At 45.0% G+C, this 18,520-nt stretch overlaps 1 protein-coding gene across 2 annotated transcripts in view; it reads left to right on the plus strand.

The window, feature by feature from the left end:
• LOC149866513 (tetratricopeptide repeat protein 38-like) overlaps nucleotides 1–18,286 on the plus strand; it is a 47,550-nt gene extending 29,264 nt beyond the window's left edge. For both annotated transcript variants that reach the window (XM_090043815.1, XM_090043814.1), the window contains exons 12-14: nucleotides 14,850–15,009; nucleotides 15,237–15,310; nucleotides 17,261–18,286. In XM_090043815.1, coding sequence (XP_089899941.1) covers nucleotides 14,850–15,009; nucleotides 15,237–15,310; nucleotides 17,261–17,354 — 328 coding nt within the window. In that variant the 3' untranslated portion in view covers nucleotides 17,355–18,286. The remainder of the gene's footprint in view (nucleotides 1–14,849; nucleotides 15,010–15,236; nucleotides 15,311–17,260) is intronic.
• Nucleotides 18,287–18,520: the final 234 nt, after the last annotated feature.

Below are 18,520 nucleotides of genomic sequence, written 5' to 3' on the forward strand. Positions count from 1 at the left end.
TAGGGAAAGCCCAGACCTGTAAGATCTTTGAGAGGCCTGAGGCTTACTGGTTGCAGTGGAGTTGTGAGGCTCCAGGTGAGCTTAGCTGCCTGGGATACCATCTGTGAGGCATGGGCTGTAGTGTAGGGAAGGTATGGAGCTGCAGAATGGATGCATGTCACCCTAGACATCAGGGGCCCAAGTGGGCAGCCTCCTGCTTGGGGAACATTTGAATTAGTTTTCCTTCAAGGTGTAGCAGGCGAAAGAGGGGCGGGTGGTTGGTCCAGAAACAGGTGAGCGGGCTGAGATCTCACCTGCGCTGGGAAGGTCCCCTGCTATTCCTGAATGGAATGAATAGTGAAGAAACCAGAAGCTGGCATGCAATGCAGATAAGAAAGCCAGTCAGTGAAAATGTAAATTAAGGTGTCACGGGGTGAGGGACAGGTTGGGAGCAGAGGGGTGGGGAAGGGGAATGTAGCAGGTAAAAGTGGAGAGGTACCTGGGGAGTCAGATGTCAGCTAGGTTATATTGTGTCATAAATCCAATGTCTATATTAAGTCCATGAGTTTCTGTATCTAGGAGGTTGATAAAGTGAAGTTCATAGGCTTGTCTGTGAAAAGGCTGCCATCCCTGCTGGTTTCATCCCGCTGCACCTTAACACACACAGTCACACGCCACGAGTTTTCTTTCATAGATTTCATAGATTTCATAGACATTAGGGCTGGAAGGGACCTCGGGAGATCATCGAGTCCAGCCCCCTGCCCAAAGGGCAGGAAGTCAGCTGGGTTCATAGGATCCCAGCAAGATAAGCATCCAATTTACTCTTGAAGGTGTTCAATGTAGGTGCTTGAACCACCTCCGCTGGCAGACTGTTCCAGACCTTGGGGGCTTGGACAGTAAAAAAGTAAAACTTTTACTTTAATTCACTTTAGATAACAGACCAGGATATGAATAGACACATTTGGAAAACTAGATATATCACATTAAACCCAGCATTTACCATGCCAAAAGATAGTAAAGGAACACACATCAAGAATAAAAGCTAATTAAAACATGTCTAGAATAGGTAATGTATTATTTTTAAACAGTAGCCATAAAATCCCACTTGACCAGTAGCCAGTGCAATATTTTCATGACACTGGTTTTTTTAGCCTTTGGACTTTGAGAAATTTTTTTCAGGTATTATCTGTTTTGACACCTATTTTCATGGACTGAAACTCTGATTTCCCTTTAATGTAGTTCTTAGATAAATCAGCCCTTCCAAGATGAATTGGACATAATTAAATACAGTCTCTTTTATCTATGGTTGTTTTGGGAAACATGAGGGTTGTGAAATGTGTTTAAATGCAGAAAGTTTTGCATTTAGCACCAGTTATCCCTAATACTATTTACTGTTTTAAAATTAAGTCTACACCTTTAACTCTCCTCTGGGCTTTGTTTGGAACTGATTCATCAAAAAACTCTTAAGATGATATTTTCAAAAGCGCCCTGCTTTGCTTTACGTCTGACTCTAGAGAAAACAAGAAGTCTTATAGCATTGCCTCCCATGGCAGAACAACTTTAGGCCCAAGCTGAGCACTTTGAAGCTGTTTAGAACAATGTGGTAATTTATTTTGCTGTTACTGCCTTATGAGTTTTGATGCTTAACATGAGTAATTCAAAGATATCATTGGGAAGTATACACACACACTCATTATACTCTCTTTTTTTCAAAGATTGTCTCCCAAAACAGCTGCAGAATGTATTTCAAAATTTAGGTTTATTTGCACATGCTTGCATGCTTATAGCTATATAATGCATATTATATCTTTATCATATCCATTTTACACAAACTTTCAGTGGTGTTTTTGAAGTGGTAACTCGGGTATTTGATGCAAGTTGGTAGTGCACTTTTAGCCCTCTATTTATACTGTCTAGATTTCTAATCATGATAAACTAACAAATATAGAATTAAGAAACTGCAGGCTACAACAGCTGTGCACTACATTCTTTTGTGTTAGAAAGAGCTCAGTTTTGTTTTCTTGTGTTATAGTGAGAAATTACAACAAAGTGGATTTCTAATCTATTATGGCTGGTGTAACAGGGAACCCTAGCCCTGTTACTAGGAGGCAGGGCTGCCCCTTTAAGACCCAAGTCTTTAGGAACACCAAGCACCAGGAGGCTAGGGGTTAATTTCCCAACCACCCAGGCTGGTCAGCTGACAGGAAAGGGATAGGCCTCTGGGCACATATAAACCCCAGGCCGAGGCTGGCAGGAGGGGTCTTTGGCAAGTGGCCAGGGAAAGAGACCCCCTGTATGGCAGAACTACCCAGGAACGCTGTGGCTATTGAGGCTCCAGAAGTCTACAAGGTACCCAAAGCTGGGAGGTACTCAATATTCAAGGAGTAGTTCGGGGTTTTTAAGGAGCCAGAGTGTGGCTCATAGGACTTGCATTATGTCAAGTTATGAGCTCAGGGGTTCATATTTATGTTGTTGTTTTATCTGGTGGAGTAAGCTGAGGATATTGGGGGAAGAGGAGCCCTTATTGAGGCACACTACTGTGCAAAGCACCAGGGGACACAGCACCAGGGTGGTGATCAGACCCCAGTGCAAGGGGGTGCAATGACAGGGGATGATCAGACCAGGGCACAGCACCAGGAGGCTCAGAGATGGAGGGCAGGCCCCAATGCCAAGTGGCACAGTGATGGGGGTAGGCAGACCCCAGCACCGGGAGGCGCAGTGCCCGGGGGAGCGGCAACAGGGAGTGAGCATGCCCCACGGCCATCACCCAAAGGCGCAAGTCAACATTTTTATATAACATCTACAAGGCATTGGCCACCCTGTAGGCGAAGTTTGGAGCAGTGGATAGTGACCCCTAGCGTCAGGGTATTAAATGAGCAGTCTCCCACCTGAGTAACATCATAATTATGGTTCTATTGTTGAATTAAAAAAATCGTGGTTCGTTTCTCGGGAGGTGGAAAAAACTTTCAGCTACAGACACACTTTATTAGCAACACAAAAGGTATATATTTGCAAATAGGGTCAGAGAGAGAGACAAAAGATCAATCACTCTGCCCCCGGGCACAATCATTAGCAGGCTTTTATCCCCTCTCTCCTGACCACGTGTGCAGAAGGAGGAATTTTTACAACTCATTTCCGGTTCATACAAACATATATGTAAACATGTCGCTTCATACGTCCCATGTGCATTATAATTAACTACTTAAGTATGCGGGGCGGGTAGGCTTAATATGCATTAGGTTATCACGCGTGCGTAGATGGGACCCAAGGTTACTCAAGGTTCAACCTGAAGGCAAAAATGGCATTTGCTCTTATCTTAGCCTAGGAATGTGAGGGTCATGAAAGAAAGTGTGATTTAGTGTAACAAAGAGACAGTAAATTTGCAGGACAGAGAGGGAGTGATACCTTAGTACAAAGGGCCTTTGGTGGTTTTTCCCTTCAATTTCCAACCCCCCCCTTCCCTCTCCCATTAAGGAGACAAGGAGGGGTAGCAGCTGTGTTTTTTTTTTCTAAATCTGCTATTGATAATGCATTTTTAATAATATTTCTAACAATATCCCCCCTCGAGATGCTTTCTGATCTTTACTTCATTCGGGCATATCAAGATAATTACGAGGAATTTTTCTGAGGACCATGACCTTTGCAGCAGTCTGTGCTTTTAGAGGGACTGCTGCGACCTGCATTCCTTCTACTGTGGTGGTTATCAATCTAGTGAGACAAGGAATAAGGCAAGGGATAAAAATCAAACCAGTTAGAGCACACAAAAGCACAAACCCTACCTTTTTCCACCAGGGTCCTCCAAATAATTGAAACCACCAGTCCTTATTCCATGTGGTTTCCCACGTTTGTATTGGTACATGGGCTATTTTTCTAATCTCTTTGGCAATCTCTAAGACTGCTTTCCCGTTGTCATCTATTTGGAGGCAACAATTAGAAAGGTTGAGCTTTCCGCAGACTCCGCCTTCCTCTGCAAGTAAATAGTCTAAGGCCATCCGATTTTGGTATATGGCTGCTCTCATCTGAGAACTTTGTCGGGCCAATAACTCGAGAGCAGTGGCGGTCTGGTTAGTAATTACTTCCAAGACTGCCTGCAACCGGATGATTCTATTCAGCATATATATTGGTGTCCGGTATCCCCAACTCCCATCATTAGCCCATGTAGTTGGTCCATAATACTCAATAATCCTCTGAGGAGGCCACTCATCCTTCTTCCACTTTTGGGAGCTACCCTGTGTCAAACTTACATCAATACTTCTCTTGGCCCTTTTCCAATCATCATACAAAGAGACTCCCAGCTTATTTCCAACCTCAGACGGTAACAAAAAGAAAGCTGGTACAATTACTCCCATATAGCAAGTTCCTGTCCACCCCTGTGGTAGTATTGTATAGGCCCGTCGTCCGCAAACCCAATAGTATCCTCTTAAGGCCCTATTTTCTCTATTGGTGGCATTTGGAGGGGCCCAACCATAGGGCATCTCGGGAAACCCCAAGCCTCCTTCTGGACCCAAAGGACCAGCAACTGCGTGGCCTCCTTTCATGGAACATTCCCATAGCCCATCCTGGTTCTTGTCTGTACAATCTGTCCGATCATCACTTTGATTTGTGGCACTCCAATACTTATTAAACCACACAATTGTTCCATTGGGATGCTGCCACACTAGCCGATTATACCCTGGGCTATTAGGATAATAAAGCCGTTCTAATCTTGTAAGGTTCATCCACCTTACTTTTAAAGTCCATATGCAACGGCTGTGTCCCAACCTTTTTCCTGTACCATTATTACTGATGCAATACTCTCCTAACGCCACTTGGGAAAGTTCCCAACTGTGGTTCTCATCCCATTTTTGACTAGTACTTTTAACATCTGCCTTACTACTTACTAGCCATTTCGGGGCCAAAGGAAAAGCCCTCCAAGGCCACTGGCCTCTGGCCTCCCGAAGCCCCCCACAGGCCCAGCAGTTGGTAAGATTAAAAGTACCTGCAATTCTTTCCATCATATCAACATACAAATTTGTCCCTGGGGGAGCAATTTGGGAAAGCGAGGGTGTGAGCCAGCGGTTAAGGCTGCTCAATTCTGCTTCTTTCATTATGCAGATAACAACAAGGCACATTAAGATTCCCACCATATTTTCCCTTTTACTTTCTTGTCTAATTTTCTGAGCTTTGATTAAGCCGTCTCAGGCGCACTTGGAGATCACCAGTAGGTTCACAGCTCCACTTGCTGGCTTCTTGTTCCGAAGACGACTCAGCTTCCGGAGTGAGTTCGTCTTGGGAGATGTTGTCCTCTGACGCTTGTGGATGTCGTTTCACACGGGTATGGTGTATCCAACAATCATGGCCAGTAATCTTTACAGCGGTGTGGGTTGTTAGAAGTACCTGGAAAGGGCCACTCCACCTCTCAGTCAAAGGCTTCTTTTTCCACCGCTGCACCAAGACCCAGTCTCCCAGGGAGAAGTCATGTACCGGTACATCTAAAGGCAGACGCTGAAAGGAGGCTGCATACCTGTGAAGAGAAGACAAGACAGACTGCAAGGCAATAACATATGTATGAAGTTCACTATTACCTAATTCAAAAGTTACATTCTCTCGCATCCCAGGAGGTAAGACTCGAGGCGGCTTGCCAAACATAATTTCATATGGGGTCAATTTGAGGCCCCGTCGGGGAGTGTTTCGAATGCAAGTAAGAGCTAGCGGCAATGCTTGAGGCCACTTAAGGCGTGTTTCAATACAGATTTTGGTGAGCAAAGTCTTTAAAGTTCTATTCATGCGTTCCACTTGTCCTGAACTCTGTGGTCTCCATGGTGTGTGTAGTTTCCAAGTAACCTTGAGAGCTTGTGCGACTTCTTGAACCACTCTTCCCACAAAGTGTTGTCCTTGATCCGACTCGATGGACTCAGGCAGGGAATACCAGGGAATGATCTCCTGTAACAAATACTTCACTACTGCAGCTGCAGTGGCAGTCCTGGTGGGCCAAGCCTCGACCCAACCAGAGAGCTGGTCTACCATGACAAGTAAAAACCCGTGATGTCCGGATCGTGGGAGCTCGGCAAAATCAATCTGCCGTGCCTGTCCAGGGTACGCTGCCCAGGGTCTACCTCCCATTGGCACAGGGGGTTTCCTTCGAGGGTTTACTTTCTGGCATGTAATGCACCTGGTAGCAATGCGCTGAGCTTCTACATATAGCCCTGGGGCTACTGCTTGGCGGATCATTAGATCACCCATGGCCAAACCTCCCATATGGGTTCTTGCATGGAGCTGTTGCAGCACCTCCCGAAGCAATGGCCTGGGTATCATGACTTTCCCTCCTGGTACTATCCACCACCCCTGGGAGTTCTTTTCTGCACAAGCTTTCTGTGCAAATTTATCTTCTTCAGGGGAATACTGTGGGACTAAATCCTGAACGTATGGCCATATGGCATGGGACATAGCCTGCTTGGATACCTCTTCCGCTTCTCCCCCAATAAATGCAGCTTCCTTTGCTGCTGCATCAGCCTTTGCATTTCCAAGCTTATGCTTTTTCTCAGCAGCCTTCCCATGGGCCCGCACATGAATGACTGCTACCTCTTTAGGCTGGTGGAGTGCCTCTAGTAGTTTGATAATCTGGGGGCCATTAGCAATCTTATTCCCAGAGGCAGTAATGAAACCCCTTTCTTTCCACAATAGTCTGTGCGCATGGACTGTAGAAAAAGCATAGCGAGAGTCAGTGTATATATTAACTCGCTGGTCTGTCCCCAGCTGTAATGCTCGGGTGAGCGCAGTGAGTTCCGCGGTCTGTGCCGACCATGAGCTCGGCAATGACTCCCTCCATACTACCTTATCCAAGGTTACCACTGCACATCCTGTTCGTCTTTTTCCATCGATGACAGAGCTGGAGCCGTCCACAAAGTATTCAACATCTGGGTCTTCAATTGGGTCCTCAGCAAGATCAGGTCGCACCTGCGTGGTCTGATTCAGGACCTCAAGGCAGTCATGCGTCGGTTGCCCTGGCTCTGGCAGCAAGGTTGCAGGGTTTAAGGCTGTAGTATGTTTGAAAGTAAGTCCTGGATTAGAGAGCAAAAATATCTCATACCGTGATTGTCTGGAGGGGTTAAGAAATTTCCCTCCCTCAGTCCTTAGGATCTGGGGAACTCCATGAGGAGTGAGTATTTCTATATCCGCACCCATGACTATCTTCTGGGCTTCTTCAACAACCACTGCTGTGGCTGCCACAGCCCGAAGACAGGCTGGCCACCCGAGTGCAACTGGATCTAGAACCTTTGAATAATATCCCACGGGTCTCCAGGTCGGGCCCGATGGCTGTGTCAGCACCCCTGATGCAACCCCTCGATTCTCATGAACATACAGTCGATATGGCTTTTTACTGTTGGGATGGCTAAGGCTGGGGGCTGGGTTAATGCTGCCTTCAGCAGATCAAAAGCATGCTGCATTTCTTTATTCCATTTCCATTTAGTGAGACTCTCCTTAGTCAGGGATTCATACAGTGGTCTAGCTTTCCCACCGTAATCTGGTATCCATAGTCGACAGAACCCAGTTAGCCCTAGGAATGCTCGCAGCTCCTTGGGTGACTTAGGTGGGGTTAGACCTTGAATCGCCTGTATGCGATCTGCACTCAGGGCTCTGACTCCTTTTGAGAGCTTATATCCCAAAAATGTGACTTCAGGCTGACATATTTGGGCATTTTCTCTAGAGACTTTATATCCTTTTTTTCCCAGAGTGTTTAGGAGTGACCTGGTGGCTTCCTCGCAGAGCTGCAAGTTTGGGCTTGCAACTAGCAGGTCATCCACATACTGGAGGAGAGTCACTGCGGGGTGTGATCCCTTCCATTCCCCCAAGTCCTTCTGAAGGGCAAGTCCGAAAATATGGGGGGCTGCTATAAATCCTTGTGGAAGAACTGTCCACATGAGTTGGGCTTTATGGAAAGTATCTGGATCCTCCCATTCAAAAGCAAACAATTTTTGACTCTCTCGGTGAAGAAGAATAGAGAAGAAAGCATCTTTCAAATCTAGCACTGAAAATATTTCAGCTTCCCCCGGTACTTGTGTCAAAATCGTGTGAGGGTTCGGGACTACAGGATGGTCTGAAAGGACCTTCTTATTTACTGCCCGTAAGTCTTGGACCAGTCTGTATGAGACCCCATCTGCCTTTGGCACTCCAAGAATGGGGGTGTTATAGGGTGAAGACCCTTCCACTAGCCATCCGTACCTCTTGTATTTCTCTATTAACGGCTTGAGTCCAGCTCTGGCCGCTCGGCTGAGTGGGTACTGCTTTACCCGAACGGGCCCCTCCCCATCCTTGAGTACGATCCTTACCGGGGAGACGAACTTAGCTCGCGCAGGGGTTCCATCAGCCCATACTGAGGGGTCTACTCCAGTCATGTGATCTTCTGGACTTACTGCAGGGCGTCGGTCCTCCAGGAGAGCCATCTGATAGTTCGAGCTCTGCTTGACAGGTAGCTGGACCACCATCTGATCGTCTCTGAAAAAGATCTCAGCTTGCAATTTTGTGAGTAAGTCCCGCCCAAGGAGTGCAACCAGGCAACTTGGAGAATACACAAAGGAGTGCTCGAGCAAATGGTCTCCCACCTTGGTGAGGAGTGGTTTACAAACAGGGAGTCGAGTTTGCATTCCCTCAATCCCTTCTACAAGTACATGCTGTTCACTAGTTCCTGCACAGGGGGGTTTTTCTGGAATCATTGAAAATGTAGCCCCAGTATCCACCAAGGCTTCAAAGTTTTTGCCACCAACCCTAATGGTTACCATGGGATCTTCTCGGGCTCCAACCCGAAGGGTAGTGGTCTTAGATCCCTGTCCCCTTCATTCTGAATCCTCACCCTTGTCTTCTGCCCGCATGAGGTGACCTCTCGGTTCCCCCTCTCTCTTCTCCTTCAACTTTGGGCATTCCCTCTTCCAGTGTCCTTTCTCCTTGCAATAAGCACAAACATCTGCTCCCACTCTTTCTCCCTTCCTCTTCTGTATCCCAGTCTTTCCAGGGTTCCCTCCAGTTATAGCAGCTGCTAGTGCTGCCATCTGTCGCTGAGCCTTTTTATCCTCCTTGCGCTCCTGCACTTGCTCACGATTCCCATACACCTTATATGCAATTTCCACCAGCTCTGAAATCGGTTTCCCAGCACCTCCCTCAGTTTTCTGTAACTTCTTACGGATATCAGCAGCAGATTGACCAATAAACATAAGATTTACCATGCGCTGGTTATCTGGGGCTTCTGGATCCAGATCCGAAAACCTGCGAAACGCCTCATACAGCCTCCCAAGGAAAGCTGAGGGATCCTCCTCTCTTCCCTGTCTCACCTCATACAATTTAGACAGATTGGTAATCCGAGGCACTGCCTTTCCCATTGCTTCCACTATAATTCCCAAATACCGTGCACTCAGCTCTCTGCCCTCTGCAGTATGATTGTCCCATCTCGGCTCTTCTACAGGGAAGGTATCACGCAGAGTACGACCAGCAGCACCCTCTGACTCAACTCTGGCTGCCGCAATACGCTCTGCTGTACCTAACACTAATCTCCTCTCCTCCGGAGTTAGGAGGGTCTGGAGCATCATCTGGACATCAGCCCAAGTGGGTCGATGAGTCTGCCCAATAGATCGAAACAAATCCCTCATCTTTTCAGGGTCTTCACGAAAAGAGGGGCTCTGATTTTTCCAGTTAAATAAATCTGAAGTGCTAAATGGGGTGTAGACAAAAGTTGCAGTGCCTCCTTCCCCAATAACCTCTCGCATCGGACAGTTCAACACCGGCTGTGACTCTACAGGCTTGCGCAAATAATAACCCTTATTTCCTGATTCAGATGAGGCACTTGGCTGAGGCTCACGCTCTAACTCATTAGGTATGCATTGGTACGTCGGTGGTGGTCTCTCTAAGGGAGGGGGCGGTGGTGCAGAAGGACTGGATGCCGAGGAGGCGTCTGACTCATCTTCGCTACCCGACAGGGCAACCGGAGCACGGGTCCGGTACTTAGCCAATTCAGAATCCCCCCCCTCATTAGACTCAGGAAGTACAGGCGGCCCCCCCCGAGCCTTTTTCTTAACAAGCATCACATGAGACTTTGCTAAGTAATTCTTAATCCAAGGTGGCTGATTTTGAACCACCCACAACCAACAATCAATATAAGGAAACTGATTCCAATACCCATTTTGCATAACAATTTCATGGATAGCTATCACTTCTTTTAGCACAAAGGATCCTTTCGGGGTCCAGTGGACCCCAAATGTTGGCCACTCGAGTTGACAAAACTTAGTTAAATCACCTTTTTTCATTTTTATTCCATAATCGGCCGGCCTTGCAAATTTATTAAAATGACGTAATAAGACTTTTAGAGGGGTATCAATATTGTTTTCTACACGAGAGCTATTCGTACCCATTTGCCCACAAAAATGCGCCCAATGCACACCAAATACCAAAAAGATCTCAACAACAGATGATTTACAATGAGAGCTAAGCCTAGAATTTCTCAGCAAACTTACACATCCTTTGTTTTAGATCCGTACACCAGATTGGGCAAAGGGAATTTGTGTACTCACTCAGATACCCCAGAGATCTCAATCCAAATTCCAAAGTGTGTCTGCCTCTCCAGAAACTCAGAATTTACATAGGATACTTCCTTTAACTTCCCGGATATTTGGACTTAAACCTCAAATACCAGGGTGAGTCCAAAGTCGGCTCGGTGTGCACAAATCCCTGGTACCGGAGGTGCTCCGTCACTGAATTCCGGGGTAGTCCTCGAGAAGCCCCACGTTGGGCGCCAATTGTTGAATTAAAAAAATCGTGGTTCGTTTCTCGGGAGGTGGAAAAAACTTTCAGCTACAGACACACTTTATTAGCAACACAAAAGGTATATATTTGCAAATAGGGTCAGAGAGAGAGACAAAAGATCAATCACTCTGCCCCCGGGCACAATCATTAGCAGGCTTTTATCCCCTCTCTCCTGACCACGTGTGCAGAAGGAGGAATTTTTACAACTCATTTCCGGTTCATACAAACATATATGTAAACATGTCGCTTCATACGTCCCATGTGCATTATAATTAACTACTTAAGTATGCGGGGCGGGTAGGCTTAATATGCATTAGGTTATCACGCGTGCGTAGATGGGACCCAAGGTTACTCAAGGTTCAACCTGAAGGCAAAAATGGCATTTGCTCTTATCTTAGCCTAGGAATGTGAGGGTCATGAAAGAAAGTGTGATTTAGTGTAACAAAGAGACAGTAAATTTGCAGGACAGAGAGGGAGTGATACCTTAGTACAAAGGGCCTTTGGTGGTTTTTCCCTTCAATTTCCAACCCCCCCCTTCCCTCTCCCATTAAGGAGACAAGGAGGGGTAGCAGCTGTGTTTTTTTTTTCTAAATCTGCTATTGATAATGCATTTTTAATAATATTTCTAACACTATCAAGGCATGGCAGGTGAGAAAGAATGGTAGGTAGCCCAGAGACAGAGGGTCTGGCCTACACTAGACATGACAGGATGGACCCCTGTCACAGTTGGATATTCATTTGATAGCAATGTTTCTTCATCTGTCATAGAAAACAGGACCTCAAAAAGTCATCTAGGCCAATCCCCTGCTCCAAACAGCAACAGCCCTGTTGCTTTGCTTTCTGCTTCCTGCCCTCTTGTCCCGGTCTAATCTGATGCTCTTCTTTCTACCCCCCACCATATCTGTCGGTAAGAAGGCCTGTTCCATCTCCATTTTGCTGCATGCCACACACAGAGGTGTCTGCCGCTTGTGACATCTGTGCCACAGATTAGGCACCCTTGGGCTAATGTTTTCTTGCCGTATTTTCTTACATACATACTTGCCTTTCTCCCCAATCTATGCTCTCCCCCCTCATTTGGGGTGTGTGGTTTAAGCAGGGTGGCTGCTGTCTTTGCTGAAAAGAATCACACCTGGAGACACTGTGCATGCCATGCAGTTGCCAAGATGGCTGCCACTTTTGTTTCACCAAGCTGAAGGGACAGAGTCCCGCATTAAACCTCTCACAGCCATAGTTATTGCCCAAGCAGTGTAGCTTGTGCCTGAAGCAGCAGGCAAACGGTTGGCAGTATCTTGTTGGGGCTTGTGATGTGGAAAAATCATTTTATTTACAAGAACTTCTATAAAGAACTACTTACAATAAAGAATTAACAGTTTTGCTACTGCTCGTGCCAGGGCTTGGGGCCTTACTATGTATGACATCAGTCCTCCTGGAAACATAGCATTCAGGAAGTGTGGCATCAGAGGAGATGGTCTGAATGAGACAGTTTTCACCAAAAGTTTTTGCTGCCTCCAGACTGTCTGCTGGGAAGTCATACTTCCTAGACTCTCTGTGTTCCCAAGAAGACCTACTTTATCACACAGTTGGCCATGATTCTGGGAAAATCTTTTTTACCTTCTGCCTTCCAAAAAACAAGGTACGTGTTTTATTTGGGGGTGTCTCTTCTGTGAGAAAAATATGGTAAGGTCTTCCAGTGATGGCAATTCAGAAACATCTTGAGATAATCTATTCCACTACTTAACCACCCCCATAGTAAGAAAGTACCTTGTTGCAATTTAAATCTGACAAGAGCCAGGGAAAACAGGAAAACCTTATAGAACGGCAGCAAACCAGCAGTTATACATCTTGAGAGGGGGCAAAACCAAATGTGCCCTTCTCAAAGCAACCATGAGGGAAAAGCAGGTGCAGACCATCCTTAAAAGAGCAAGCAAAAATGAAAACTGTGTGCCCTTGGCCCATTTGCTGAAGAGAACTGCAGGTCCCAGAGACTTTGCCTAGCCAGCTGCAGAGAGGCGCACCATCCTCAGGACTATTCAAGACTTACATTTCTTGTCTTAGGCAAAGTTTCTGTTGTTTCTTCATTTGGGCAAAAATTGGACAACATTTCTGTTGTTTCTTTGTCTTGTGCTTAAATTGTAACTTTCTGTACTCGATAAATGCTCTATTCAGAGAATGGACTATTCTTGTTGAAACTATTTTCATGGCTTCAGTGCCACCACCTAAATTCTAACATTAAAATTAATTAATAATATTTCTTCTTGTCCTGTCCCCTGTGGACATAGAATAATCTACTGCCATCCTCTTATAACAATCTTTTCTTCATTGGAAGATCTTTAGCTGAGCTCCACTTAGTCATCTCTTCTTCAGTCGAAATAATTCCAGTTTTTCCATCTTTTTCTTGCTTTTCCCTTGTCTTGGTTGGATAAATCTGCCCACAAATGGCTAATAATCTCAAATGCAAATGTATCATGTAACATCGAGTTGCGATTGGATGAAGCCAAGTTTGTTGAACTAATAAGTGCAAGACTAAAAGTATACGTATCTACTGCCCTAAACATGGGTCATATACAATGCTGAGCTGTGTGGACAGAGAGGTTTAGAATCATAGAAAATTAGGGTTGGAAGGGACTTCAGGAGGTCATCTAGTCCATCCCCCTGCTCAAAGCAGGATCATCCCCAACTAGATCATCCCAGCCAGGGCTTTGTCTACTTGGGTCTTAACCTCCAAGGATGGGGATTCCACCACCTCTCTGGGTAACCTGTACTAGTGCTTTACTACCCTCAAAGTTTTTCCTCATATTTAACCTAAACTTCCCTTGCTGCAACTTTAAACTATAGTCCCTTCTTCTGTCATCTGCCACCTCTGAAAGCAGTCTAATTCCATCCTCTTTGTAACTACCTTTCAGGAAGTTAGTCTGCTATTAAATCCTCTCAGTCTTCTCCAAATGAAATACGCCCAGTTCCCTTAGCCTCTCCTCATAAGTCATGTGCCCCAACCCACTAACCATTTTTGTTGCCTTCTGCTGGACTCTCTTCGATTTGTCCACGTCCTTTTTGTAGTGGATGTGGACAAAACTGGACAACAGTACTCCAGATGTGGCTTCACCAGTGCCGAATAGAGGGTAAGAATTACTTCCCTTGATCTGCTGGCAATGCTCCTACCAATGCAGCTCAGTATGTTGTTAGCTTTCTCAGCAACAAGGGCACACTGTTGGCTCATATTCAGCTTATTGTCCAGCATAACCCCCAGGTCCTAAGCTGCTGCTTAGTCACTTGGTTCCCAGCCTGTACCGATACATGGGATTGTTCCATCCTAAGTGCAGGACTTTGCACTTGTCCTTATTGAACCATATGAAGTTTCTTTTGGCCCAGTCCTTCCTTTTGTCTAGGTCACTCTGGATCCTAGCCCTACCCTCCAGCATATCTACTCTTCTGCCTAGCTTGATGCCATCAGCAAACTTGCTGAGGATCCACTCCATCCCGTCTTCCAGGTCATTGATAAAGATATTAAATAAAACTGGATATTTTGCTGGATATTTTTTTGGAGCTGCATGTTCATATGAGATGCAACTGGAACCACCACAGCAACAAAACAAGCACAAAATAAATAGGCAAAGCAGCACTTGTACTGTAACACTGGGCCAAAAGCATGGAATTTGCTTAGAAGAAGAGATTTTGGCCAGGATACATCCTGTTGTTTGATTCCTCCTTTGGTGAGGGGAAATAGGATTTTCTACATGTAAGTTAACAATACTTCATGAGAGAAATACCTGATCCATCCTATTTTCCCCTCTTAAGGGGAAAAAAAAAAGTCACAAGACCCTGAATATTGTCTGGTTCTTGGGTCCAGCAAGGTAGTAATGTCATCAAAACACGGTTTGCTCATATAATTAAAACAGCTGAGATTTTAAAAAATGTTAAGAGCAGCTATGGATGTTTGTAAGCATGTTTGTATGTCTGGCATTGTTCATGATTAATCCTTCAGCTACGTTGGGCTGCTGTAGAGCAACACTACCTACCAGTAGAACATGACAACAGTACTGAAAAAAGAACAACTACTGAAGATCTGCTTGTTGGAAGTTAAATATCTTGTTGTTTCACAGGAATCCTGGTGAAGACTATGAGCTTGGCCTGGTTCCGAATCTGGGATTGCCCCTTTGCCAAGCTTTTGTAGAATTTGACAATGGAAATTATGACAAGGCAGTAGAACTGCTTTATCCAATTCGGTATCAGATCCCACAGATAGGTGGCAGCAATGCTCAGGTAAGTACCATTATTAAATTGTCTTTCAGTAGATTCTGGGCGCTATGTTATGTGTAAGATTCCTTTTTTAATTTTCAATTCCTACAGTATAATGTAGCCCATTCCTGAATTTTCTTTGAAGTGCAAGTGCTACATTTCAGCTGGTTAATGTGTTCCATCAGCAAGAAAAAGTGCTACCTACAATGTTTGTTACCAAATAGTATAGTGTATTTTTTTTCTCTTTCCAGAAAGATATCTTCAACCAGTTGTTGATCCACGCTGCAATGAATTGTAAATCTAAAACTTATCGGAAACTGGCTAGGTGAGTGCCACTTGCAGTTATCAGTCGTGTCCAGTTGAGTGTAAACATTTTGTTTCCCTGGGGGTAAGTAGCAAAAGCACACTTGTGCCACTACTACTTGTCCCTGGGGAACACCTGTGCCATGCACGCTCTGGTGGATGGCAGATTACCCTGGGAGGGGAGACTAGGGTCAGTGACTGTGCTGGCCCAGCAGCCTTACCTGGGGTCCTGAGGGCTTCAGGTTGCTGCAGCTACAGCGCTTCTACAGCTGGGAACCTGGCCAGCAACTGGAACATGGCTCTAGCCAGCCAAGCTCCAGTTTGGGACAGTGCTCCCTGCTTTCTTTTGGAGTGGGTTTTTTTTTTTTACCCTGGAATCTCCTGGGGTCAAAAAACCCTCACACGCTACAAGGTAGGAGTGCAAGGAATGCTTGCATGTGGATTGTGTGGCACCACAGATGGGTCTGCGGCACCACATACTGCATGTCCATGCTCGTCTGAACACAGCCATTGTGTTCTGGCTTGTGATATTTAACAGCAAGAATGCTGTTTATGAAAGCTGAAATGACCAGTGTTTAATGTTATAAATGACAAATGAAATTATGCTCAAGCAAGCAAAAGCAAACCTAAATGTTGTTACGTTTGATATAATGGGCACAGTCTGCAGCACTGGCCAAATACAGTAGAACCTGGGTTCTTTGCAGGATCAGGTCTCTAAAGTTCCTGCAAAAAAGAGGGGTTTTAAGCCAACTTGGAGGTGTATACAGCTGCAGAAAAGCTGCATGAGCCTGCTGAGGTGCTCCAGCTGTTTGCTTTGGCATTATGTCAGAGTGCCTCTTCTCCTATCAGCTGGGTGGAATTGCTGATGAGATTCAGCTGAGTAGAGAAATGCCAGTAGAAGTAAAATTCACAGCAAAGCATTGAGAAACCCACTCTTCATTTGGTAACCTGCTGCAAAGTAAGTGTGTTATTAGCTAACAAATGTTCTAGTTCCACTGCATGCAATTAGGCTACCAAAGCCTGGGCTGGTTAACTGTTTCAGGTGATTGGCAGTCTATAGTCCCTCTATAAAGGACTTTCCTTCCAATTGTGCACCACTGTATTTTCTTAGGGAGGAAATATACTTAAAAATATACTCTTCAAAAGCTTAAAAATATACTCTTCAAAAGATAATTAAGTGTTAGGCAAAATATCAGAATAAGCTAACTTTTCTGTTCACCATGGGAAACAGCATGCAGAGACTTCTCCTTTGGCTTCCTTCACTACTGACAGGATGACACATTCTTTCCTTCAAACCATCTGCTTCAGGGCCTTCTAGATGAGCATTTCTGCCTTTGTTAGCCCTACCCTGTGAATCTCCCTCACTTGCTCTTTCCCATCTGGATCTATTCACTGGACAGACTTGCCTGTGGTGGTCCTCTTGTCCATAGGAGGAGCAGGCTACATCTGTATGGCAAAAGGTAGCATCATGCAATCTCACTTCAAGCTAGGTTTGTGTGAACTAGTCCTGGAACTAGAAGAATCTTAACCAGGTTAGAGTATTTCTTTTGCCTCCATCTCTAGATTACAAGCTAGGAATGTGGAGGCTTAGTGAGAGGAGAATAGACTTGTTTAGAACTGACCTCCTAGGCAAAGGGCAGCCTGCACTGTGCAAGCACAGTGCTACTTCCAGTGCCACGTGACCATGAAAATGAATTAAATGGTGAGGCAGAAGTGTGGAAAACCTAAGTCCATCCAGTTAGTGAATGCTCTGTGTTGTATATTTGTGGATCAAGTATACAGTACTGACCTTAAAAAACACTGCTGTCAGGTAATGCTGGTGAGTGACAGTGAAGTTACTGAAATAGGTCACCATCTACCAGCCATTTAGATACATGACACATGGCTACTAAACAAGGGAACAAAAAATAGCCTGCTCTGTAATTCTGAACACTGTACTCAAGGCCTCTTTTTCCTGCCTCTCTACCTACAGGTGCCTCTTGATGGAACGTGATGCGTTGAGACCAAATTCACCATTGACTGAGCGGCTTATTCGGAAAGCATCAGCTGTTCATGCAATGACTTGAGTCTCTGTCATTCCAATGAAATCATGATTAGCACTGTTAATCAATAGCTTCCCATGGAATTAAAGGAATCAAATTGGAGGGAATTATTGCCTTATAAGCCATGCCAGATCTCCTGCTTGCCTGAACTTTGGAATGCTCTTGTTGGTGATTCAACATTGTTGCTTAACTTCCTGCAGCAGCTCCAGTCCTAACAAGAAGTTGGCTTAGTTATGCCTGGGAAAAGATAGCAATAGCAGGAAAAGTAGAGGTCTGTCAGTCTTTGTTTACAGCCTGCTGAGCTATTGCTTTCTGGAAATGTGGATGGGTTTTATGCTGTTTGGGTTGTGGGATAACAGTACTCTAGACAGGCTGTCAAATTATTCAGTGCGTTTGCTATTCTCGTCCGTAAATAGGAAAGGGAGGAGATTTGAACTGTTTTTCACAAAATACAACATCGTGTGGGATATATTAGAGAAGGCTGGGTTGTGCCAAAGTTCTAGGAAATGGACAAGATGACATTGGCCCAGAGTCACATCTCAGCACAAAATTATGGGCCAAAATCTTGCCCTTTTCCTGGCCTCACAGATTTGGCTTTCAGTTTTTCAGAGATATTTTACACTGCTGTCTATCTAAGATTTTCTTTGCTTCTGTTACTCTAAAGATGTTTCTTGGGTTTTTTATTGCATTTTAATGAGGGTTTAAGATTCAGGGGGTTTTTTAATCCTAATAATGCTGCATATTTTTATAACAGCTCTATCGGTGAGTAATGATGGTGGGGAACAGTAGTTACGAGTCTGATGCCAATGAATTAAGTCTTGATTTGAATACATTACTGATACATTTAAGAATGAAATTCTTACAACTGTATTGCCCGTTCATTTACAGGGTGTGACTGATGCTCTCCTATAGTCTGTCAATAAATTTAATCCTGTGCTCAGTGTATTACCAGAGAAGTGACTACATACATTTATTGAACTGTGTGGTTTTTGAATATTCAGCATGGGGCTTCTTAAGCAAAACTGCAAGGTGAGTCAAGTATACACCCAGCATGGGTGAGGGAATTTTGAATTAAAATGGTAAGGACCAAGTTCAGCAACATTAGACTCCTCAGACCTCCCAGAAGAGTCATTTATACTCCTGTCTGCCACCAACAAGCAGTCAACAAGCAAATGGACAACAACAATGGA

The sequence above is a fragment of the Crocodylus siamensis genome, chromosome 4 (genome assembly GCF_052110815.1).
Source record: "Crocodylus siamensis isolate JL-2025a chromosome 4, ASM5211081v1, whole genome shotgun sequence".
Lineage (NCBI taxonomy): Eukaryota > Metazoa > Chordata > Crocodylia > Crocodylidae > Crocodylus > Crocodylus siamensis.